Genomic DNA, 27,058 nt, shown 5'->3' with positions numbered 1-27,058 from the left:
TATCAAAGGTCAGGCCTGGCTAACACCTGAGATCTGCATGTCAAAGACCAGCCAGGCTTCTGTGAGAAAAGGAAAACTGCTCTTTTCAATATACTGAAATTATTTTTCTGAAGGCAGCTTGAAGGGAAAAAATGTTCAGCTTCATCCAAACCAGTCAGGACACACGAGAAATCTCGCCCATTTTCATGGGTCCCTATGTTCCTGTCCACAGTACGGTACAGTATACATGGGCTCGCCCTGATAGCTCAGTCCAGCCCCAACACGTGTGTATGTGCACACTTCCTAGAATTAGATCTTGGATCCCATATGCAATGCATGTACTCTACCACTGAGATGGCCCTTCAGCAAAATTTCCTAGATAATTTCTCTGAAAGACTGGTGTGGGCCATAGAATTTCTTGGGTATTGTTCACTTCTTATTACTCTGTATTTTAATATGTAGGAGCCTTCGTTTCTGAAATATGATTCTGTTTCTCATTTATACATGAAACTTCATGAAATAGATTGAATGAAGAGGGAAGGGAAGGATCAGTGGAGAAGGTGCTTGGATATATGCTGTTGTTGATTTGCAGCAAAAGCAAAAATAAACCTAGTATATAGGCACATAATATTTAGTTATCGAAGTCTGGGCCTTACCTTTGACACTTTAACTTTATTGTTTATTTATTTTATTTGAAGCATTGCAATTCATAATGATGTCGGTGGGCCCCATGGGTGACTTGCGTGAAGCGGGAAGGAAAAGGACGGTCACTTTCTCTCCAATCGCCTCAAACACCCTGGACCCAGGGTTACTGGGTTCTTGTCTCGCTCGAGGAAAAGAATTTCAGGAGTAGACAAGCAGTGAAGTAGCAGATTTTATTTAGAAGGTCTTAGGGAAGGAGGAAGGGATAAGTGGAAAAGAAAAACCAGTAGGAGTAACACGCTCAAGAGAGAACGCGGGCTTCTCCAAGGATGGAGGAAGCCCTACACACATTCTAGCACTGGACACGAAAGCATGAAAGTACACATCTCAAGGGGGGAGATGCGGGCTACACATGTGCTCGGGCACCACATGTGCTCGGCCACGTGGGCACAAGCAGCACATGGCTCAGGCAGCATATGCGCGATCTTCCTTTGTTCAAGGTGGCCTTTATAGGGTTTCTTCAACCTGCCCCCACGTGGGGGCTTCTTCCCAGGTAAAAGTCCGTTGCTAAGGAGGTTACCAGGGAGGTTGGGGATGGTGATGGTCTTCTTTAGGCTGGATCACATTTTAATCAGATTAAGGGAGAGGTCGATAGAATTCCAGGAACTTCATGGGGAGGGGTCCAACCTCCTCAGGGTCAGCTGAAGGTCTTATCAGGTCTGTTTTCTGTATCCACAAGGTGGGTCAGTCTCAGGATTCTCCTTCCCAGAGACTTTGTTAATCTGTTTCATTGCCAAGGGCCTTTCTCTATCTACCTGCCTACATCAATAATACTGTAGTGATAGGGTTTTATGCATACAATGTTTCAGTACCACACTCTCCACCAGAGTCTTTGCTTCCCTCTACCATTGCCTCAGGGTCTCCTCTAGCCACTCCCCACCCTTGGTAAATAATTATGAATTTTTCAAAGGATATGAAAATGTGATTTTTGTTTTGTGTCATCAGTTCAATGAGTTTATATTGTACGTGATCTATTATAAATAAGTATGAAACAATAAGATGCTGGCAAATAAGTTATATGAGTAAAGAGATAGCACTTATATAAAGATTTTAATTTTTTAATCTCACAATCTATGAAGCATTAATGAATTTGATTAGAATTATCAGCCTCATAGATTTTTGGGGGGTATTTTTATGACTTAGAGGACATGTGCCATGACAAATTCACACGATGTCAACACTTATGTGATAGTCTTGAGACCCTTTGATTACCTTATTACAGATTGTCAAAACATGGGTTGATCTGGCAAATCAGGAGCAACTTTTCACTTCAAGAATTTTCTACTCCGATTCTCTAGTTGCTATGGAGATTGTCTCATAAAGCAGCCCTGTATTTGGTTGAGATTAGTCTACTTAGATTCTGGGTTCTGATATAGTTCTCTCCACCATTAGTATTACCTTCATTGAATCAAACAAATGTTAATGTAGCTTTAGGACATAGAATTTAGTTTGAGAGTTATAGAATACTGCCACCATATAAAAATCTAAAAATGATACAGAAAATTGTACATTTCCAATATAGCTTATGTATTAAGACTGACTTCCAGTGACTTAGAGCATTTTATTTATGAAGTAGACTTACCAGGTTCACAAATGCACATTGGTAGAGGCTAAATAAATATACCAAATTTATAGCTGCTTCTGTGAAACATAAGTAATAATGAGGAAGAAAAAGAACATTGGGAAAGCTGGGGTACTTAACCTTTCTTCAGTGATTGCAGTTATGGACGAATCCAAACATATTTGAAAAACTGCATTCTTTCTCACTTGGGTTATGCAGAAACCTGAAGTTCAAGGAAGTTAACATCTGATGGGGCACTCCCTGAAAGGTGTGAGGTCCTAAGCTGGTAGATTAATGCTTTCCTCTTTGTTGCTGAGATGGATGATTCTTAGGTGTAGGTCAGAAAGATCAAGACCCAATGGCCCAAGTGATGGTCAGTGATAACCCATTCCCTTTTTTCATATTTTCCTCCTGATATGTACTGAATAGTAGTTATTGAGAATATTGACAATGATAAATATACTAAAAGAATATTTAATATTGGGATGAAAAAGTGGAGAACATGAAATATTTCTGCCTAACTGTAAACTTCTTGTAATTCATTCCTAGCAGGGAAGTTAAAACAAAAAGGCAATCTGAAAGTTTAAGACTCCAAAATTCTGATGTTTAGTGGAATTTACTTTCCTCAGAAGTTTCTGATGGTGTCTTAGAAGGGGAGTTTATCAGGTGACTGATACCATATTAACTTTCCAAGCCTGAGAATTCCTTTTCCTTTTTTTTGAGGAGGGGGTTTGGGGGCCACATTTGGCAGTGTTCAGGAATTATTCTTGGCTTTGTGCTCAGGAATCACTCCTAACAGTACTCGGGGGACCATATGGGATGCTGGGGATAGAACCCAAGTTGGCTGTGTGCAAGGCAAGTGCCCTACCTGCTCTATCTCTCTGTCCCCATAATTCCTTTTCCTTTTTCTTTCTTGCAGCATTTACAGAGTTTTTGTTGTCAAAGCTATATTAGAAGATTCTAAATGAAGATTCTTACATGCTGGTGGTATCAAAAGACCTCTAAGCTCAAAGTGCATCAACTTAAGGCCCTCATGACCTCATGTACACAGCAACCTGTCTGTCTGTCCTCTAAGGGCTGAGAACAGGCATGCTTCTCAAGGATTCCACACGATGATGATATAACAGCAATATACATTGGTGCTGTTATAATAATTTGAACCTCATTATTAATCAAATTACCATTTCTTGTGTGTCTATGAAAATCACATTTATTAAATGAAACTGATTTAATTAAGCCACAATATAATATAAGATAATATGTTGAGGTAAGTAGTGGGTATTTCCTTTTCATCTGTGTCTCTCGTAGGCACTCTGAGCTACCTGCCATCTTGAGGAGGTGTCAAATTGTTTTGTGAGAAAGTTGCAGTGTTTGTGCTGGAATTGTTGACAGCCCCAAAGAGAAGCATTTGAAAAGTAGTGCACATGGTTTACTCCAGAGAAATCAAATTAGGAATTTGGGCACTCCCTGATCCAAGAAATAGGAGGCCAGAGAGGGGCTGAAGAGGAGGCTATTGTAAATAGAACACTTCCTTTCCTGATTGGAATTGATTGGACAGTAGCATGAAGCTGATGAGAAATGGAAATGCTAACTTAATTACTGATAAAGTAATGTTGTTGCTGGCTATCTTTATCCACCTGAAGAGTTAGCAGCGTCATTTAGCCAGTCACTTGGTAGAGCTGAAAGCACAGACCTACTGGAGAAGGTCAGTGGAGAAGGTCTTTCTCAAACTCCTTATTAGGGAGTTGCCACTGGAAAGGATCAAAACCAATGTATCTATTTCTTAGCCCTAAATTAATAAAAAAAAATGCAGTAGAGATAACTCAATGGACTGAGTACATGCTTTACGTGCAAAAAGCCTGGGTTCTATCCCTAACCTGGCAGTGACCCCTGAGCATTGCCAGGTGGGGCACCCAAACCGAACAGAGACAAGACAAACAAAAATGTCCCAGATGAGGTAGTTCAATTAATTAATTTTTCTTGGTTTGTTTGGGGGGCCATAACTGGTGATGCTCAAGAGTTATTCCTGACATTGCATTCAAGAATCACTCATGGTGGTACTCGGCGACCATATGGGATGCTGGGGATCAAATCCAGGTCTACCATGTGTAGGCAGACATTCTTCTGCTGTGCTCATCTGTGTCCTGCAGCCCCAGGTGAGGTTGTTTAAGCAACAGTAATGCATTCTTTTACTGTTCTGGAGACTAAAAGTTTGGAATCAGGTTATCAGAACGGTTGACTTTTTCTGAGGCCTGTGAAGAAAGTAACTGTTCTCTTTTGAGTTGTAAATGGCCCTTTTTCTGTTCACATGACTTAGTCCTAGTATTGTCTGCATCCAGATTTCCCGCTTTGCATAAGGACAACAGTACTGAATTTGGCCCCCTGTTCTCCAGTAGATGATCTCTTCAAAACTAGTTGTATCAGTAGTGATCCTTTTCCCAAAAAGGTCACATTCTGAAGTCAGCAACATTGGCAGGACCCACATGGAAGGAAATGTCAGTGATGAAAAAGAAACACTTTTATCCAAAAGGAGATTTTAAAAGGTGGGAGTGGGTAGAAATGGGCCTTCCGGAAAGGTGAAAAAAGAAAGTAGTAGTGTGGGAAGGGGAATAAGAATACTGGACCTGTTTTTTTTGGGGGGGAATGGAATTAGAGTGAGATTTGAGACCCCTGAGAAGTATTTGAGTATTTTCAGTGGCCAATGGGCAGGAAGATGTATGGGAGCAGCTTCCATAAGGAAGTCGAACTAATTTATGCAAACCATTTGTTTTCCATTGTGGAAAACACTAGTGGGATAGAAGAGCCAAGTTAATCCTCACTGCTATGGGGAATAGGCTTTATAGTGAAGACTGTTTATGCGTTACTGATGCATTGCTCACTGGAAAGATTCCTAATCAACCCTAAGAATTTACCATATCCTATCTGAACTTCCTTCTGTGGCAGCCAATTTCTCATTAGCCCTTATGAAAGAAAGGGAGAGGTCTTTAACAAATGGGCAAAACTGTTTTGAAGCCTTTGGCCCAATTCCAAGCCCATCTACCCATTACATATACCTGTGTATAGGACCAGGAGTCTTTTGATCAACATGAGATTATTTTGGCTAGACAGGGAAGACATTACTAAGAATTGGGAATAGTAAAAAATTTTAAATGATTTACTTGAGTTCAAATCCCAGATCTATTTATTTGTCAACTGATCTTAAGAAACATATAGTTGTTTTCATTTGTGTAACTATAAAATGGGGAATAATAACATTCTGTAAGAATGTTAATGAGAAATGATACCCATTTGAAAAGGCTTTCATTTTCTGCATCCCACCAGTGAGTAGTTGTCATTAATATTAATGACACTGTCTCAACAAATAGAACAGGACACAGTTGGGGCCCATGCTAGTCCCTTTGACCATAGGAGCATAGATCTCTCTCTTGTCAGGTTTATAAGTATTTCAAATAAGGTAACTTCTGAGTGAAGTGTCATATGACAAGATGTTGGAAGACCTCTTTGGAGTGGATGATACCTTTGTAGTGCTTTCAGTTCCAAAAGTCCATATTCTGTGACAGTTTCTCCTTTATCATTAATTTTTCATTTGCAAAGTGATATTCAATCCCTACACCAGAGAAATATTAGATAAATAAAGAGGTTCAGATGACTATACAAATAGTATTGTAACACCTCTTGACAATTTTCTTTCTTTTTTTATTTTTAAAAAATTTTTATTGAATCACTGTAAGATAGTTACAAGCTTTCATGTTTGGCCATGTTAAACACCACTGTGAATGTCAGAGACAAAGAATAGAGTAACATCTCCCAAGAAACCTGGCGCCATGAGCTCTGTATCTGAACAATTAAAGAGTGCTATTGGACCGACTAACGCAACTTACTGAATATACATAAATTAAATAGGTTAGGTCACTGAGTTTATTGGAATTTGTCACTGAGTCCACTGGAATTCTTTAAGTGAATTGTGTTATATCTGCACAAAGTGGTAATTATATTACTTGCATATTCCCTACAAAAAACTAAAAAATCTCTGCAGGTATGACAATGAAGTATATGCAAGGGAATAAGTTTTTTTTTTTTTATCATTAGTGAATCACCATGAGATACAGTTGTAGACTTACAAACTTCTGTGCTTGCGTTTCAGTCATATAATGATCGAGTGCCCATCCCTCCACCAGTGCCCATTTTCCACCACCAGTGATCCCAGTATCCCTCCAACCACCCCATTCCATTCCCCCCTCCTCATCCCATCTCTGTGGCAGGGCATTCCCTTTTGTTCTCTCTCTCCTTTTGGGTGCTGTGGTTTGCAATAGAGGTATTGAGTGGCCATTGAGTTCGGTCTATAGTCTACATTTGGCATGCATTTCCAACCTGAGCAGGTCCTCCAAACACCCTTTACTTAGTGTTCCCTTCTCTATCTGAGCTGCCTTTCCCCCCAACATTTGAGGCTAGCTTCCAAGCTGTGAAGTAAACCTCCTGGTCCTTACCTCTACTATTCTTGGGTGTTAGTCTCCCATTCTGTTATTTTATAGGGAATAAGACTTTTTGCTGCAAAGTTACACATGTAAAGCATTCTCCAAACTCTTAGTATGCCACATATTTTCATGGATGATTTATCTCCTTGAAAATAAAAAGCATATTCATAATTTGGGGTTATAAATTCATAGATTTATAGTGGACAGAAGGTATTGGTGAAATTTTCATTCTATAGCTGTAAAATACACCTAGGAACATAAGAAATATATTTAGATTCTCCCATGTGAATAATAACAGAACAATGAATCTTCACAACTGTTTATTAGATCTGACCTACAACTTTTCATTTTTTTTCAAAATTTCAAACAATTCAGGTGAATTGAAGATCATTTTTGGTCAACATCCCTGAACTTGATTCCTTGACCCATATCTGCCAAATTATGGTCTGAGTATGGTCTATCCATACTCAATCCAGAATTTTTTCATGCTTTTATTTATATATGTGTATACTCCAATAAGTCCAATATAGGACTTCTTAGATATACTTGTAATATAAATGCTGTCATTCTGTAACTTTGTCATTCATCACATTATCTTAGAAATCTGCTGTGGTATTATACCATTCAACACATTTTTTTAAACTACTCTATGATTATGGTGTTATATACAAATCTATCATATTTTACCTATTCCCTTATTTATTGACATTTAAATTCACATGTCCCCATTACAAATAATGCTGAATGAACATTTTGAATAGCATTTTATTTATAAATTCAAGAATTTTTCTAGAGCACAAACACTGCAAATGCTAAAATAGATATTTTACAGATTACCCCCATCAAAAAAAAAAAAAAAGAAAGAAAATCAATCAAGTTCTTACCCTGGCCTCATTTTCCATTCAAGAACATGTCACAGTTTTTCCCTTACATTTTAGTTTTCATTTCCATGCCAATGATAATTGACAACTGAGACACAACAAAAATGACTCTTTCTTAACAAGTCTTGTCCTTTAGAGTTTTAGATGCTATTGTTAGCATATCACTTTTTGTAAGCTATTGTCCTTTAGGAATTAAATGTGACAGAATAAACAGTAGCATTCAGTGACATGTAGTAGAGTTCTGTTTCCCCCCTTAAATTGTTTTCTGCTACCTCAAGAAAGAGCAGGCAACAGAGTGTGTCAGTAGAAATGCAATTTAACAATTGCACTTCATCTCATTTTTCAGCCTAATGTTTTGTTCTTTCATCATAAAGATCAGCTGCATTTTATTCCCCCCCCTTCCTTTAGTATAACAGGCAGTTCTAGTCAGCATGTTTAATGTACTTCTCAATGATGTTCTAGCACAATAAATTTTCGTATCTCGTGCATGTGTACATATGGTAAAAATTTCTCCAAGTTCTAGCCATGTGGGGGAGGAATATTGTGGTTGCTTTGTTAATGCAGTGTTTGTGTTGGAGCGGTTACGGCCCTGCGCTTTAACTCTCAGTGCTGGGCGTAATGAGATGGCTTTGATGGTGGTGTAAGAGTCTAGTGGGATGGTCACAGCTTCACACTTCAAAGTCGAGCATATGGGGCGAATACTGGGTAGCTTTGTGCTCTTTGGGAATGGTTGGGAGACAATTCCTAACAGCTCCTTTTAATGAAGACATTGGAAAAGAAATGCTCTATCTTTAAAATAATTTTGAATTGCAAAGAGAAATTTCCATCACCCCTTCCATAAACGAAACTAAGAATAATTTTTCCTAGTCTGCACTTAATTAGAGGCAGTGCAACATCACACTGCTACTTCACTGTATTTGCAAATGACATTCTTTTTCAAAGCACTGAGCAAGATCAATCGGCAAGTTTTATTTTAGGTATGTGTGTAAATTTAGGCAAAAAACTAAGAGGGCTATCTGTTTTACCATCTGAGTTTCTTAATGGCTTCTGGTAGAGATTTTTCCCCCCTGCTCATTTAAAAATACATAAATAAAAAAATTAACTAAACAAAAACTTGGCTATATTGAGAAAGCTTTACTAAAACTAGAAGATGCTTACATGATTGCAAGTCTAGCACCCTGTTTAATTTTTAGATTTCGTATGTTTTCTCCTCACTTGTTGAGTTTGAGGCCATACAGGTCAAATATGACTCTTTTTGACTAATATAGAAAGAATTTTATCTTATGACATTTTGGGGGTATTTTTAAAATAAACATAGCTAGCTATTTAAAAATGCTAATAATAAGCCACATCTTCATACCCTGGCCAGAGGGAAGCAAATTTATGTATTTCTAGAGGAAAGGAGAAGGCAGACTTGGGAATTTTTTCTCATTGTGCATTATGGCTGCTATCAAAAATGTAACAAAAGCAAACTTATCAGTTATGTTCCTGAAGTAGCTAAAGTGAAAATCCATTTATTGTTGAATTTTAGCTGCATTTTACCAGTCATCTTAAATTGCTTCTGAAAAAAACAAAGCAGAGGGGAAAGGGCTATACTGGATATAACTGTAGTCATAAGGCGGTTATATATATTTAATTAAATTGATTTAAAATGGTGTCTTAAATATTTGCTCATCAAAAAAAATACTACATTTCAGTCACTGTAGTGTTTCTTAGGGGCTCAGAAATAAAAGCAGTGGTGGTAAGAATATAAAGCCTCAGGGCTAGAGTTATAGTGTATGGGGTAAGGTGCTTGCCTTGCATGGGGCTGACACGGGGTTCAACCCCAGTATTCTGTATGGTCCCCCAAGCATTGCCAGAAGTGATCCCTAAGCACAGAGTCAGGAGTAAGTTCTGAGCACAGCTATAACGTCCCAAAAGACACCCCCCCGCCACACACACAAAAAAAAATCATGTGAAGCTTAGACCGGAGTGATAATACAATGACTGGGGTACTTGCCTCACCTTGCATGCAGCTGACATGGGTTTGATCCGGGTTTGATTCTCAGACTCCTGTATGGCTCACTGAGCACTGCCATGAGTGATCTCCAAGTCCAGAGTCAGGAGTAACCCCTGAGCACTGCTAGCTGTGGCCCCAAACCAAAACAAAAGAACAACAACAACAAGTGAATCTTAAACTTTTCTTTGTACCAAGAAGTATTGCATTTCTTTTTTTAAATTTATTTTTAATTTTTTTCTTAAGACTGTATAATTCTTTCTTTTTTTTTTTTAATTTGTGAATCACCATGAGGGTACAGAGAAGTATTGCATTTCTTTGGTCCTCCTTTTACAAAAATGTAACAACCAAATTCACAGCTGTCTCTAAAATTGACAATGAGAAAATATGCCTGTGTGAAATGACTGACAGCAGTTTTGAGTGAAAAGTTCAGCCAGTCCAAGAGATGGTGCAGTGGGTAGGGATCTTGCCATGCACAAGTTCTCTGTCTTATCCCTATTTGATCCCTAGCATCCCATATAGTCCCATGTCCACTAGAAATGATCTCTGAGTGTACAACCAAGAGTAAGTAATCCCTGAGCACCACTGTATGTGCCCCCCCAAGAAAAGAAGCATTATCCCGTCATAAAAGTTAATTACATATTTTACAATATTGAAAATGCTAGAGAGCAGGGCTAGAGCACATGCGTCACATGTAGAAGCCCCAGGTTTGATACCCAGCACTGCATATTCTCCCTCCTCTGGCACTGCTGGCTCGTCATCCTCAAACTCCAAGCCAGAAGTAGCACCTAACTCTACCAACAGTGGGCCCAAACAAAACCCAGCCAAACAAAAATATTGCCAATTTTTTCCCCCCAGAATATAAGTGAAAGACTGGAGCGATAGCACAGAGGTTAGGGCATTTGCCTTGCACAAGGCCGACCCGGGTTCGATTCCTCTGTCCCTCTCGGAGAGCCCAGCAAGCTACTGAGAGTTTCCCACCCACACGACAGAGCCTGGCAAGCTACCCGTGGCATATTCGATATGCCAAAAGCAGTAACAGCAAGTCTCACAGTGGAGGCGTTACTAGTGCCCGCTCCAGCAAATGGGTGAACAATGGGACGACAGTGCTATGACAGTGCTACATGACAAGTGAAAATGGAAAAGTAAGAGTTGCTACTAATAATGATGGGGAAAACTAAAAAATAGAAGAAAAATTGAAAAATGTCTGGTCTTTTAATGAAAGCAGTTTAGGAAGTTGCAGACTTTTGTTTTGCTAAATTCAAGACAACCTGTTGGCACAGTCTTATTCTGACACAGGTGATTTTGACGGTGCCCTTGCACTAGTTGTTCTAGGGATAGTTGTTCTGGGGATAATTGGTTAATGTGAGATAGTGGTTGAAATTATTCTATGCTTTCTTGCTGGGATTGCATTGTGCACTTGGCTGGTGTTAACTCTAATTCTTTTCCAGCACTAGGATTATTTTGCTATCCTTAGTTGTTGATTTGGAGTGGACAGCTATTCCTGATTGGCAAAGTTCAGCATTTGCAAAGGTTTTAAGAACCAAACTCAGCTCATTCAGATGAACAAACATGGATTGTTCAAGGAGTTTGAAAGCTAGATGGAGAAGTAAAAGTTCACAGTGAACTGTAATAATACAAGGAAGTCAGATGTGAGCTTTTTACTGAATACAGGCTGAAAAAGACTACGTGACAACAAGGAAGGGGGAAATAGGTTTCAGTAGGAGAGCGCAGTACTTGGGCAAAGATTCTTTTGCTTCTCTGGTTCCTTGGATTCCAGTACAAGTCCTCAGAGTCCCTGCCCTGGAAATGTTGGACTGTGGTGGTATTGGCTTTGCAGGAAAGGCACACAGAACTCTTGCTTTACCTAATAATTATAATGCTCTTGAGACTTAGTCTTCCCCAGGCTTGGATTTGAAGTTTTCAGAAATTTTTTCTTTCTTTTCTACAATTATGTTAACACTTGAAATTATTTGGGGTGGTAGTTACATAGATTCACTGTATCACTGTACAGCTGTCATCCCGTTGCTCATTGATTTGCTCGAGCGGGCACCAGTAACGTCTCCGTTGTGAGGCTTGTTGTTACTGTTTTTGACATATCGAATACGCCACAGGTAGCTTGCCAGGTTCTGCCGTGCAGGCGAGATACTCTCGGTAGCTTGCCGGGCTCTTCGAGAGGGGCAGAGGAATCAAACCCGGGTCAGCTGTGTGTAAGGTGAACGTCCTACCCGCTGTGCTATCGCTCCAGCCCAGTTACACAGATTAATGGAAGAAATGATTCAATTGAAAACGATCTTCTTCTGATTGAATTTGAGAGAAATCTTTAAAATACATCTAAATTTACTTCTCAGCAAAATTCCAAATGTCCACCTGATCTGCCATGGGCCTTTGGGTTACAAAGAGCTAGAAATATCATTGTTATTTCTCTGACAATGAAGAATGTAGTCTGAAGTTTGTTACTAGGTATACTTTGGCTTTGAAAATAAGGACATGGTTTAATTTTCTTGCCTTATTTGGGAACACAAAGTAAATTGGATTAATTCTACCATGGATTTGTGTAGAAGAGCTCATGGAAGAGGAGCTGTTAAATACTGTGAAGAAACACAGAAACTTTTAATAAGTAGGAGCATACTTGTCCAGGCAGGCGTGGCCCAGCTTTTAGAATTCAGAGCAATGGGAGAGACTTGAAAAGGGGAAAGGAATCTCGGTTTTCTGTGTGGTAGGCATGGTCAAAATGCTTTTCTTAGTTGATCTAATCTTAATCTCTTCTTCTAATCTATGGGGTAGTCCCCTCTCCCTTACTTCCTCTGCTTGCCTTTCTTTCTTCTCCCTTTATCTTCCTCTCCCTCCACCCCCACCCTCTTCCTTTCTCATGTTGTTGTTGGGATGAGTCACATCCCACACATCCGCATGTTGCTGTTTTGCTCTGTGTTTTTTCTAAATTATTTTAATGTAAATTCCAAAAATGTATTATTTCTCCATGTATTTTTAAATAATGTTGACATTTTCTTCCGTTACTACAATAACATTATCAAACTAATCATAATACCTCTTTAGTGCCCTCTGATACCCAGAGTTATAATCTGAGCAAATATCCATGAGTGATTTATTTGAATCTGGATCTATATGTGGTTCACATATTACATTGACTATTATACCTCTCTCTGTCTGTCTGTCTCTCTCTGTCTCTCTTTGGTATTTGGGCTATACCTGGTGATGCTCAGAGGCTACTCCTGGCTCTGCAATCAGGAGTTACTCCTGGCAGTACTAAGGGGACCATATGGGATGCTGGGGATTGAACCTGGTCAGTGCCATACCTGCTGTGCTGGTCCTCAGACACCTGCCTCTTTTGATCTAAACTGTACTCTCTTTGATGTAAGCTGAGCCCCTCCTCACCATCCCCTTTCCTCCTGTTCTTCACTGGTTACAGTATCTGTTAGATAGAATTCCTCATTTTACATCTATAGTTTTCCGTGGTTCCACATAATTTGTATTTTTAACCTTCACATTTTCTACAAACTTGAAATTCTTTCTAAAAAAAACTGATTATTTTGAAGTTAGTATTGGAGAATTGCTTGGGACAAATATTCTTCAGAGCTGGGCTGTGGGTTGAATGCTCTATTATATAAGGAGGCCATTGACTGGTTATCACACTAATAGTGATGCAAAGATAAATTGCTTTTCATGAGGATTTCATCCACTGAGGATATTTTCCTCAATGACTTACTTTGGGGCTAAAAATGATGATTTCTAATTATAGAATTATTTCCACATTTATTATTTGGATTTTTAAAGCCATATTCATGGACCCTACTTTTAAAATAATATTTTTCTTGGGGCTGAGGAGATATTACAGCAGGTAGGGTACTTCTCTTGCATTCAGCCAACCTGGGTTTGATATCTGGCACACCACATGTGATTTAACTTTAAGATAAAATGTGTTATGTTCAAGCTTTGATTTTAAAAATTTATGCAAATAATGGGCCTTGATGTTTGCTACACGATGATGTGTATATGTTAGTGTACACTTAGGAATGGTTAGAATGAGGGCTGAAGAAATAGACAGGATATAAGGCATTTGTCTTGCACAGGACCAACTGAGGTGTGATCCCTGGAACCCCATATGGTCCCTCAAGCCCTGTCAGGAATGATCCCTGAGCACAGAGCCAGAAATACCTGAGCACTGCCAGGAGTGGCCACAAAACAAACAAACAAGCAAATAAATAAATAAAATAGTAAATCTTTTGGAATCTGGGGTAAATATATGTTGTCACAATAGAGGATTGTGCCATTGGGTCTGATACTCATTTATTTCATTACCATTTCCCACTGTCCATAGGCCTGGCAGAGAGTCTAATCCTTCACGTCCCCGGATGCAGCGTGTTTCTCTTTGGTGAGGCTGACCTGCCAGAGAAGCGCAGTCTGGTCCAGAGAAGGAAGCAACTGGGTTGGTTCACAAGGAGAGATTTCAGTGCACTTGAACGTGACTTGGGAGCTACACCTGCACGAAGATGTGGCCTGACAGGTTTTCGTCTTACTTTGTTCTGCCTTTTTTCTTTTTCCATCTGCTGATAGGAACCTGAGTATCCTCCTACGTCATCGGGAACTCTTGGTGCTGGCTACTTCTGGCATTGGGGAGGATTTCCTCTCAGCTCATACTCACACCAGGCCTCTACACTGACTGGAGAGGCCAGAATGAAGGGTGTGGGTTCCCAAGACTCAGTAGGACCTAGAGCCTGGCTCTCAGTTTTGAGAATGGATGGAGCTCCTGACAGAGGCCTACTGTTGGCCACTGTGAGCCCTGGGTGTGGTCGGAACCTCAAGAGGGCTTCTTATTGAGTAGAGGTTACTTTCAACTAGCAGGAAAACCTTTTAGCACTTGAAAATCTATTATGGCCAAGTTGGTGATCACAGTAGAAATCCAATTGTAGAGACAGGCCAGGGAGAAGCTTATCTGGACAACGCAGCAGAGGAAACATATCATTCCTCAGGAGTGGTCCTTTCCCTGCCTTGGATCTCACTAACTCTCACCTCTGTCTCTTCAGCCCTCTCCCAGGCTAAGGGCATACCTGAAGAAAATGAGGCAGTGCCCAAGCCTGTACTCATCCTGGTGTCAAATGCAATCAAACACAACATGACACCAGGATGTCAAGTGCTTTATTTGAGATGATTCTTTGAGTATTGATTATCATGTTTGTGAGTGTGTAGGGGGATGGGGTAGCATTACACACAAGATAGAATACTACGAATATGTTCGGATCATCAGCTAGTACCTCAGCAGTTATTCAGCTATCGCTCGATGTCATTTAATCAGTGATAGCACAACAGACCATGCATTGGGTGGCGTTCTCAGTAGGCTGTGCTCTATTGCATAGGTGTTGAGGAAACTGTACTGACTGAGTCTGTGTAATCACAATGTCTGATGGGCACTCACTGGTGAAATGGTCTAACCACTTGTTTCTTAGAACATATCCCAGTCATTAAGCAACACATTATAATACTAGTTGTTCAAGGAGCAAGAGGAAGCAAGGCATTAAAAAAAAAAATCCACTTCTTGTAGCCCTAACTTTACCTGAGTTATACGTAGGTCTTTTATCACTACTCCTCATGCAGAATTCTGCTCTTAGATGTACAAAACCTCAAGTCAAGTAGGGCAGTGCAACAATGAAAAACCCATAGATATTGAAGCTGTTTTCGGATATTTGCCTTGATGTTACTGGCCTTATGACCTTGGAAGATTACTAATCTCATTATTCCTAAACACCCATAACTATAAGATGGAGATAATAATAGCACTTCTCTCATAAGATTCCAAGATCAAAATAACATTTATACAGTGTCACACGTAGCACTAAAGGGTTGATCTTTTTCTCCTCTGTAGAGAACAAGTTTATAAAAAAATGATTATAAATATGTTTCAGTATTTAGTTATGGAAGAAAGGCAGAAACTGATTACTCCCCTGCCAATTTGAACCTCACATATTTTCCCACAACTTGTCTCACAAATTGAGAGGTGTAAGTTTTGTGACTAAGGTTACAGAAATCTATTTCCTGATTTCAAATTTGAGCTCACTAAAGAAGGAAGATATCACACCACAAACCTAATCTAGGCCAGTGATAGGTGCCAAGGGTTAGAATTAGCTAGACTGGTATCATTGTCCCTGGACTGGATTTCAATCTGGGGGTGGGGAACTGCAAGTAATAGAGGACTGAAGAACTGTCTTCAATATTAGGTTAGGCCAGGCCTTAAAATAATTCTTGTTGTTGCAGTGCTGTGGTATTTAGGGAGAACCTAACTTGATACAAAAGCATATCTGAGTTGAGACAGTGAGATAAATCAAGTGGTAGAGCATATGCCTTGCATATTTGAAGTCCTTAGTTCATTTCACAGCAACATGTTGTGACCCCAAAAAGGGCACTGCCTTGTGTGACCCATATAGATATATCTGTATATATATATATGTATACATATATATATATATCACTGTATCACTGTAATCCTATTACTCATCGATTTGCTTGAGTGGGCACCAGTAGCTCTCCATTATGAGACTTGTTGTTACGGTTTTTGGCATATTGAGTATGCCACGGGTAGCTTTCCAGGCTCTGCCATGCGGGCGAGATAATCTCAGTAGCTTGCTGGGCTCTCTGAGAGGGCGGAGGAATTGAACCCAGGTCAGGCCACGTGCAAGGAAAGCACCCTATCCACTGTGCTTTGGCTCCAGCCCATATATATATATCCATATATATGTATATCCATATATATGTATATCCATATATATGTATATGTATATATGTATATTATATCTGAGATCAAATTTTTCATACTACTAAGCCCAGCAAGCTACTGAGAGTATCTTGCCCACACTGCAGAGCCTGGCAAGCTACCCGTGGCATATTTGATATGCCAAAAACAGTAACAAGTCTCACAGTGGAGAAGTTACTGGTCCTGCTCGAGCAAATCGATGAGCAACGGGATGATAGTGACAGTGACTAAATTATCACTAATATTTAGTTTCCTGAGAATAACATTGGTTTGTAATTGTTTAAAGACAGATGAGCATTGCTTCTCAGTTGCACCCAATGATGCAGTTAAGATAGTCCTTGTTTCTACGCACGGGGCTTTCGAATATCTTCTCTGTTTTCACTCCATGTGGAAATCTGTGATTGTGGTGGAGAATTTTCTCAGCATTCACAGTACAGAGTTAAAACTTTAAGAAGGAAAATTAGCACCAATTATTTAAAGAGGAGAAAGCCTGGTGAATATGTAGTTAGAGGAATTGAAACAGCAAGTGATGGTATGAATTAGTATAAACTTTTTTTTCTGCTCTTTTGGGTCACATCTGGCGATGCACAGGGGTTACTCCTGGCTTTGCACTCAGGAATTACTCCTGGAGGTGCTTGGGGGACCATATGGAATGCTGGGAATCAAACCTGGGTTGGCCACATGCTCTACCTGCTGTACTATTGCTCCAGCCCGGTATAAACTTTTTGAAAGTGAATTGGTGATGTATATTAAGAGCTTTGATATATATATATATGTATATATATATAATATAAAATGAGCATGAAGAAATTAAGTTCTAGTGATAAATTGTTTTTGTTGTTTGTTTTGGGGCCACTCCCAGCAGTGCTTACTCCTGGCTCTGCACTCAAGGATCACTCCTGGAGGGAATCAGGGGACTATAGAGTCTGCTGGAGATCAAACCCAGGTCAGCCATGTGCAAGTACAGAGAGTACTACTCTCCCTACTATCTCTCCGACCCCCTCTAGTGATAATGAAATAATAATGTACATATCTTTATATACCTGTATGCTTAGTGGGGCAACATTTTTAATAGCAGATATTGAAACAATGTAAATATTAACTATTAGAAATTATTACACCAACTCTGGCATGCTCAAGCAAAAGATGGTTATGCAAAGAATTAGGTATGAACATTTGCAAAAAGTTTTTTAGAGATAATATACTGTAGAGGGAATTTTTCATTGGTTAACTAATGCAACAAATATCTGTAAGTATCTAGTATGTGCCATGCACTATCATAGAATTTATATTTTTCAAAAAATTTGCAGTCCTGTGGGGAAGAGGTGAGGAAATTGATTTGAATATTAGGTTTGATAAAGAATAAATTAGATAGTTTGCTTGAAAATCATAAGTGCTACATTTCAAAACAATAACAACAACAACAAACCCTCTAAAAAATTAACAGGGCAAGGGGCACCATAAGTTCGGGGGTGGTGATAAATTGCAATTTTAATTGGGATATTCTAAATTATGAAGGCAGCATTGGACAAAAATTGAAGGCACAAGGCCTGCAGCATGTGGATATGTGGAGTCTTCAGGTGAGGGAGTAGCCAGTGCCAAGGCTCAAGAATACGAAGTTTTGTGAGCACTGTGGTCTTAACGTTGTGAAGTAGATAAATGTTAATTTTATTGATCTCATGTATAAGAAAAATGGGCCCAGAGCAATAGTACAGTGGATAGGGTGTTTGCCTTACACAAGGTAAACCTGGGTTTGACCGCTGACATCCCATATGGTCCTCCAAGCACCACCAGGAGTAATTCCTGAGTGTAGAGCCAGGAGTATAGCTAGTTGTGGCCCCCAAACAAACAGCCCCCCCTCAATAAAAATATTTTCAACTTGTTGAAGCTTCCAACTTATCTTCACAATTTCTCTAAAATAATCTTGGCAGTCTGGAGAGATAGTATAGTGGGTAAGATACTTGCCTTGCATCTGTTGACCCAGGTTTGCTCCCTGGCATCCCATAAGATCTGTCAGGAGTTGCCAGGAGTGATTTCTGAGCAAAGATCCAGGAGTAATTCCTGAACATCATCAGGTGTGGCCCCAAAACAAACAAAAATAAGATAAAACAATCTTGAGATTATTTCCTATTATTTCCTTTCATGGTGGATATTAAGATTGAGCGGAGTTAATTTCATAAGAGTTGCATTCCAATGCTCTCATTCAGATTCAAACTGATGGAAACCAGCCAAGGAACAATTCGAATTTTTTGTTGTTGTTGTTGCCTTCTGACAAGTGACAGAGATTGAGAAACTACAAGAGTTGTCAAGGATAGGCAGAGCACTATTAAAAGATAGGACATCATTTAATGGAGTCAAAGCAGGTGCTCAGATCACAAAAATAAAATATTTCCATAAAGAACCATGAACAAATGATTTGAACAATTACTTTTTAATATTTTATAAACTAGATTGCAGTTGCACTTTAAGATGTGATCGGCTAGATTTTTACATTATCTTACTTGCACAAATTCTTCCTTAAAGAAGCACATAGAAAGAATGAAAATACTTTCACTTTTTAAAAGCTACTGAAAGTCTACTGAAGTAGAACTTACAGAACCTCTGTGCCATTAGTGTAGAGATGTTATTCATTCCATTATTGAATGGATTTAGTTGCCAAGAGATTTAGTTGCCACCAGGGGCAATTTTTCCCTTATTTAAAAAAAATTAATAATATTGTATATATTTCTAACATTTTTTAGATGTATCAGTGCTTCTCATTTTATTTCCTACTCCTTCCATCCAAACAAAAAAGCTTCAACACAGTTGCTACATATATTTTCTTTCTTAAAAATATATAAATAATTGAACTATCAATTGGACTTTAGGGTTAACTTTACAATGACAAATTAATTTACACAGAACCTAAGAGGAAGTGGGATCTATGAGGGAACAGGTTTCTTTTTTGAAGTTTCCTACAATTTTTACAAATAAAAGAGAGAACAAGTGAGCTTAGAAATGATTAACACCCATAGTCAGTGCCAAACACATAAGCTCTTTTAAACCAAATTCCTTTTGAAACTTTGTAGTTGGCCAGCTATGGGGAACATAAATAAGGGCAAAGTAATAATAGTTGATACGTTTAGATCTATATATAAATACTTTATGCATATATATTTTAAAACCCTAAACATTTATGGGATAAATTAAACATTCCAACCAATATGTTGTATGAATGACTTGCTTATATGCATCATTGTTTAAAAATACAGGGACCATTCTTCAAATTGCACTTTCATATGCCTTGGGAATCTTAGATGGAGATAATTGGTGAATCTTGGAATCAGGGGCGTTTGGTTTTGTTATTCAAATGTGTTACTGAGAGCTACCCTGCTTATTTCTTTCTCTGTAAATAACTGCACTTATTTAGAGGCACTTCTCTTTGACATTGAATAACCCAGTTTACTCCACACCAAAAATGTTTACAGTTTAGGATGAGTCCTGTTTTGAGGGACTTATTTTCATCCTTTTTCTCTTTGCTTGTAATTTGAGTTGGTCTGATGGAAGAGAAAAGTCTCAATGCGTAAGTAAGTACATAACCTGTCATTGAAACCTAGAGACCCTGGACATTATTGCTACATGCACTGGGCAAGGGCTCCATTCCAGCCTGCAAACTCTGGGAGCAGACAGGTCTCTGGAGATTGGCCCTCACCTGGTCTGGCTTCTCTCCATGGCCATGTTAATGGGTACCCATTTCTGTATCTTCCTCTAAGAATGATTGCTGTTCTGAAAGATTTACAGTTGAGAAGTTGAGGTTCACAATTCCTTGCAGAGTGGGAAAAACATCATAGCCATTTTGCAGAAAGACAGCTGCCACTGGGGCAGTGACTAAAGAGGTGGAACTTGAATTCACATCCATGGGGAGCCATTCCAGAGCCCTGTGCTACATGGGTCTCTACTCTTTTATTTGTGGATTCAGCCACATGCCTTAGAGCCCTGAATTCTTCTCACCATGGGAGCATTGGATTTAGCAATTATGTTTGAGTTTATGACTTTAGTCATCCAATGTCCTGTTTCAGCTGTGGTTTCTCTTTAGTGCACATTATAAAAAAAATTGAGGTACCAATATATAATGATGACTACATTTTTTGTATGCTAACCATTTATATGTTTGAACCTGATTGCTGAATCTGTTGCCTTACTTTGTTACACTGAATCAAAGGTTACAGTTAGGCTAAGTTTTATCTTCATTTAACCTTCTTTATGTTTTTATTCCCAGAAGTCTACATGGGGTTCCTGGCATAGAGCAAGTTTTCAATCAAAACATATTTAATGAGAGAGGTGCACACTGGACTAAGAGAATCTATTTATTCCAACTAATGTTATCCACAAATTTGAAGTTCTGAAAATGTCAAATATTCCAAAACTCCACCTCAGCCTCCTCCTCAACTGTTCTCTTGTGCATATCTTAATACTGATCACCAAAGAGTAGTTTAGGATAAGAACCAGACTCTCTATAAAAACATCCCCAATTTCTAACCCTTTAAAGTGAAACTTTTTCTGTGGAGAAAAATATATAGGCTCTTTCACCTTTGACTAGAATGATAGTGCCTGAAACTTTTTCTGAAGAATAATTTTGATCTGAAGTGGGAAAAAATACATGTGTCTCTTCTGAGTGCCACTTTTCCATTTTTCTAATGGACTCTTCACTATTGTTTTGTCTAAATGCAGTTTTTTATTTGTGTTATTCCAGACGTGGTCCTACCACAAGCATCTTTAAACCAGACATTAATAGCATAGTTCACAGTCATTACTGCCAGTGCTCAAACACAAATATTGCATTTGTGTTTGCAAAAGCTACACATCAGATGTTAATTAAGTGCATTTGGTTTTTTCTGCTTAAACAATCTGGCATAAAGAGTTTACATCTATATCAGTTCACCATAAGGTCTCTACAATATCTGAATTACCAGCCGTACAGTATATGATAAATACAGTGTTTCCACACAAGAAAATAACAGAATTGTCAGGAAAACATCAGGCCTGTTATATTTCCCTGTGAAATAATAGCAACTGAATCTCAGTTTCTTTTTCCTTTTGATAAAAAAAAGCATTTAACTAGGAGTAAACACCAATATTTAGAATGATAAATTTTTCATTAAAGAACACATGGAAAGTGAAATCATACCAAAGATTTTTTTCCTTGTTTTTAGCTTGCTTCAGGGCGTTGTGACAGTTGCGTTGGAATAAAATTGGAATTTCAGCTTTACAGCGAAGAGATTCATTCTGCCACCAGAGCAGCCGAGTGCCAATCTGCAGGAGGCAGGAGCAGAGCGAAACCGCAAACTGAGAAACAAACTTTCACATCAGTTTGCTAATTTTAGCGCGAAAAATGGAATTTCTTTAATTATATGACATTTAACTAGAAATACAATTTTCTGGGATTAATTAGCTCTCTTATTTAAGAAACCTTACTAAGTTTAAATTAGCATCAGAAATCCAGCATTTGAATAAAGGTCAACAGGACAGCTCAATTTACACAGGACTTTGACTCCTTGCAATTGGACCACCTTAGGAGGATTACATGGAAGAAACGTGAAAATTGTTTTCTCCTGTCTCTGTGTCTTCTGTCTGTCTGTCTGTCTGTCTGACATACACACCTGCAATCCCACTCACCCTCTCTCCTTTTTTCAAGGAGAAATGGGTCAAGTTCTTATAACCCCTCCGGGAGGAAGATACTGTGCTGATTAGTTTGGAAACTTCTCTCAGGAATGGTCCCTGTTTCGTGATGATTTGAATCAGGATGGCAATAAAGCAGAATAAAATTACTGTGTAACTAAAGTTTAAAGGAATTCACAATACATATAACCAAAGCACATCTGAAAACTTACTATCCTGTTAAGAGAAATTTTATTTTATTTAAGAGAATATAAGTATTACTTTGTTGTTTTATTTTTGTTTTTCTAAAAAATAACTCAGGTATACTTTGTTCTTTTATTTATTTACTTATCTATTCCTTTTTTTGTTTGTTTTTTTTTTTGTAGTGCCAAGCTCAGGGCCTCTTACCTGAAAGTCCATTGCTCCACCACTAGGCTACAAATCTGGCCCAATTAAGAGTTACTTTGAAGGAATCTTGAAGATAGGGTTTCATTTTAATTAAGTAAATCAATGTTGAGACAAAAATATTCTTCATGAAATCTTGTGCTCTGGAAGTTAATATCTAAATTTTAAAAGGTATTGAATAATTTGTCTCAGGCAGTAAAATCACTTACTAGCAAGAATGATCAAGTTCGGAAATACTTCTAACAAGGGAACATCTGATGGTAAAAGGTGACTTGGAAGTCTCACGACGATGGAGTTAGAACAGTCCTTGCTATGGTTCTGTGGGGAGAAAGTGCCTCAGGCTTATAGTAAGGAACTTTCATTATTTTTGTGACTTGCTTCCCCAAACTGATAAATTAAATGAGAATATTTGAATGTTAATTTGGCATATCAAAGTTCTGGAATAGTCAAGCACAATAGGCCCAATGTATGTTTTGAATAACCGTGCTGACTGTAACCCAATGTGTATATGCTCAAGTAAAATCTGAGTGTTGCCCAACTCTTTTTGGAAATGGTAAAGATGTTGCCACGGCTTGAGTAAAAAAAAAAAAAAAGGTATAAATATATTGGGTTTGAGGAAATAAGACTGTTTGTAACATACCCTTTTGAAGGGTGAAGGAAAGAGAAACTGTGTTTCGATGTTTTCTGTTAATGAATAACATTAGCATTGACAAAAGAAAATTCTTGTTGTACTCTGTGAAATGTTAAAACTGATATAATTCTCAAAGATATTTAGAGTAAGTGATTGGGGTATGAAATTATGAGAATGAGATGTATTGACTGTTAGGAAATTTAATTTTTCTTAAATCAGCATTATGGAGAAATACTGTAATCTGATTCATCCCTGTAGAATTCCCAGTAGGAAGAGGGCCAGCCTGGGGAATTGAAATATCTCATTATGTACATGTGTGGGGGAAAAAAGCAATGTGGTTTCCGTGTGCTGATTTTCTGTGAAGCATCTATTAGTATGAGAGGACCCAGGCTAGGCAACAAAGCTCCCAAACCACCATGCGGTCTCAGGGAACGTGAACACAGAAGGCTATCTCTGATGGATACTGACATCATGAGCAATAAGTTTGAAAGTAGTAAGAAAGAGCAATGACAGCACAATATGGTTGAAATAGAAACTAAGGAGTTGTCATACACTGAAGATGAGGTCAGCCTTCTATTCCCCATCAATCAGCTTTGCTTTTAGAAATGTAAGGTTGCCCCCAAATAAGGAAACTGCAAACCTAAGCTTTTTATACCAATGCTAATTTAACCAAGTTGTCCATCTTATAATGTAAACTATAATTAGAGTGGGAATATTTCTGTAACAGGAGCTGCATCATCCTCAAGGCAGGGAAAAGTGGTCCATTTGCCTCTGGGCTGTAGAGGACCCAGGCTCCAGGGTGGCAAGCCGGGAATTGAAGGAGGAGGTATCTCCCGCAGGTTACTCCAGGAAGACACACATAGGGCACCAGTCCCTGCCCAACTCCTGTTGTCAGGAGACTCAGGAATTCCTCTGCCCATCTGAACACCAAGGCTGCTTGTTATTGTTTAATGACCTGCTTCTTGAACCAAGATTTGTGGTTCAGTGGAGTTCGATGTTAATCTGACTCTTTGTTTCCCAAAGACCATCCTCTGGAGGATGCTAGAATATCCCAGACTGTAGGTGCAGAGGGGCAGTAGTAGCCCCTGAAGCAGTTTCTGTGTGGTCGCTTAAAGAAGGTAGATTTGCAGGGATAGCGGAATGTGCTGAGAGATTGTTTTCCTAAAGAGGGCGCTGTGGGAGGTTCCTTTTAACTAAAGAAGTTTGAGATCTCAGATCTAGCACAGTGATGACAGCCACTGGTTTGGGGAAAAAGGGATGGCCACAGAGTGTTATTCCTATTTATTTATTTATATATTTATTTATTTTGCTTTTGGGGGTCACAACCAGCGATGCTCAGGGGTTACTCCTGGTTCTACACTCAGGAAATACTCCTGGCAGTGCTTGGGATGCCAGGAATCAAACCCAGGTCAGCTGCAAGGCAAATGCCCTACCCGCCGTACTATAGCTCCAGCCACAGGATGTTCCTGATCTTGAATTCCAGATACCTCTGGAAATATACCTGGAAATGAATGAAAGTCTAAGAGGGTTTTTCTGTTACTAATATTTAATACTCAATTATGGTGCCTTTGCCCTCCTCTCTTGATACTTTTGTACAGTTTTGACCTTTCTTACTAGTCTTTCTAGGGTGGGAGGGATGGATAGTATGGTGTTAAGGCACTTCCCTTGCATCCTGCCAACTCCAGTTTGAATTCCCAGCATTACATAAGATCCCCCTGGCCACCGCCAGGGATCACTCCTGAGTTTGAAGGGTGTCCAAGGGCCAGGAATAACCCCTGAGCACTGCCGTGTGTGGTCCAAATCCCCCCCACAAACAAACGAGCAAGCATCCTTCAGCTACTTTTAGAATAGATTAAAGTGTCTGCTATAATCCATATAGCTTTGTTTCTCTTATGGAAATATGTATAATCTTTTAACCATGAATATATGTGTTACTATTACTATTATTATTATCATTATTGTTGTTGTTATTTGGGGGTGGGATAGGCCATACCCGGCAGTGTTCAGGGCTCACTCTTTATTAGGGGTCACTCCAGAGGTGCTGTGGATCAAACCAGGCATGTATGACAGAAGCCTTAAGTTCTGTGGTATGTCTCTGGCCCTTTTGTATTAAGACCAAGTCAAGGAAATTACTTTGATTAAAAGTGGATACTAAATTGAATCCTGAGATTGTAGTTTTACTTGGCTTGACTTGGTTTGGGGCCTAACCTGGTGGTGCTCAGGGCTTCCTTCTGGTGATCAGTGATCACTCCTGGCAGGGCTTGGGGGGATCATATGAAGTGAAGAGATGGAAAATGGTAGGTTTGTGTAAGGCAGGCACCCTACCTGCTGCACTATCTCTCCTGCCCTGACTAATGTTATTCTTTTTATTGGTTTAGGTGTTGGTGCCAGTCCCTATGTGATGAACTGCAATGTTACAATAGACTCCGAAGATTTGGCTTTGGGAAAGGAGATTGCTAGTGCCATTCGAGGCTCAAATGTTAATGGTTTGAAGGGTGTCCAAGCAATGGCTTTTCCCCATGAAGGGAAAATTGAGATAGCTTGCAATGTAGAGAGTTTTGAAGCTCACAGCACTGCAGAAACCTACAAAGACTCTCAGTACATGGCTTACACTGTCCTTGGGGATCGTTTTTCTTATGTGTCTCCCCACTATATAGAAACCAGAGTTAGAGAATTGGCAAGGGAGAAGGGACTGAGTACATTAGGGAAAGCATTAATTGGATTTACACCTGAGGAGTGCAAGAACTGTGCCGAATATGCTATAAAGGAAAATATTGGGGAATTCTGGAAGACACGAGAAGGTGTCTTCATGTAATGCAATCTAAGGCTTCAATTAAATCTTAAAGAAGAAATCAATTGTTAAAGTGATCTTCTGACCATTGAAGATAAAAAGATAGAGAACTTGATTGTTGCTGTGTATTAAAAAATTGGAAGGATTCCCTGTTTGTGTTTATTATTGATAATTCCCCTATGGTATTCCCATCATCTTTAAAACTTTTCAAGAACCCACTTTAAAAAATTTAGTCACTATGTCAGCATTAGATGATATTGTACTTTGAATATCTTTATTTACATAGGATAAAATATAGCAATGAAAAACCACAAATTGATTTTTTTCTGGTAATTCCATTTGCCATTTTGTTGGAGCAAACAATATGAAGTAAATTTGTTATTTGCCTGCTAAGAGGGGCGGGATTTGGGGTTGGGAGGGAAACTGAGGACATTGGTGGAGGGAAGGTAATCCCATGGTGGGAGTGGTGTTGGAATATTGTATGGCTCAAAAATCTGCAATATGAACAACCTTGTAAATCACAGTATTTTAATAAAAATAATTTTAAAAAATGTTTAGGCACTGTGTGCATTACCAGCTAAACCTGCTAGATAAAATGACCATGATTGCTGATTCATACTAAATTAATTGTGAACAAAACTAAATTTGTGCTTGATTTAAACAATTTATTTCAAACTTTTGTACTCATTTAGTTTTTGAGTGATTTTAATTTTCAGTTGTGAACTCTAACCTATCAATATTGATAAGTGACTACAATTTCTCTTTTAAAGTATGATGGTCCTTTTCTGCCTTCCCATTTTTCAGATGACTTTTTAAAATTTAGGAGATAATTCCAAAAGTCAGAATAATAATTTTTTAGTGTTTATGTAGGAAGGTGGAAGAGTGGACTTGGGCATGACTACAATACATTGTGTTTATCTTTTTTGGAATGTAAATGGAAAATAAAGAGGTTTAGTGAATATATTTCTTATGGACAAAAAATAAGATATTGATGAAATAACTTTTTATTTATCTATTTATTTTGCTTTTTGGGTCACACCCGGCAATGCTCAGGGGTGACTCCTCGCTCTGCACTCAGGATTTACCCCTGGCGATGCTTGGGGGACCATATGGGATGCTTGGAATCAAACCCGGGTTGGCCTCATGCAAGGCAAACGCCCTACCAGCTGTGCTATTGCTCCAGCCCCTGGAATAACTTTTTAAAAAATAAATTGTGTTTTTTGTGAACTATAAG

The 27,058-nt window shown here is 38.8% G+C and overlaps 1 protein-coding gene across 1 annotated transcript in view; it reads left to right on the top strand.

Moving 5' to 3' along the window:
- The window catches only part of FTCDNL1 (formiminotransferase cyclodeaminase N-terminal like), a 43,378-nt gene extending 17,185 nt beyond the window's left edge, over positions 1 to 26,193 (top strand). Inside the window, exons 5-6 of the mRNA XM_055122823.1 lie at positions 13,934 to 14,119; positions 25,412 to 26,193. Of these exons, the coding sequence (XP_054978798.1) occupies positions 13,934 to 14,119; positions 25,412 to 25,848 (623 nt within the window). The 3' untranslated portion in view covers positions 25,849 to 26,193. The remainder of the gene's footprint in view (positions 1 to 13,933; positions 14,120 to 25,411) is intronic.
- Positions 26,194 to 27,058: the final 865 nt, after the last annotated feature.

The sequence above is a fragment of the Sorex araneus genome, chromosome X (assembly GCF_027595985.1).
Source record: "Sorex araneus isolate mSorAra2 chromosome X, mSorAra2.pri, whole genome shotgun sequence".
NCBI lineage: Eukaryota > Metazoa > Chordata > Mammalia > Eulipotyphla > Soricidae > Sorex > Sorex araneus.
The sequence above is the reverse complement of the archived record's forward strand: the minus strand, read 5'-3'. Positions and strand labels throughout refer to the sequence as shown.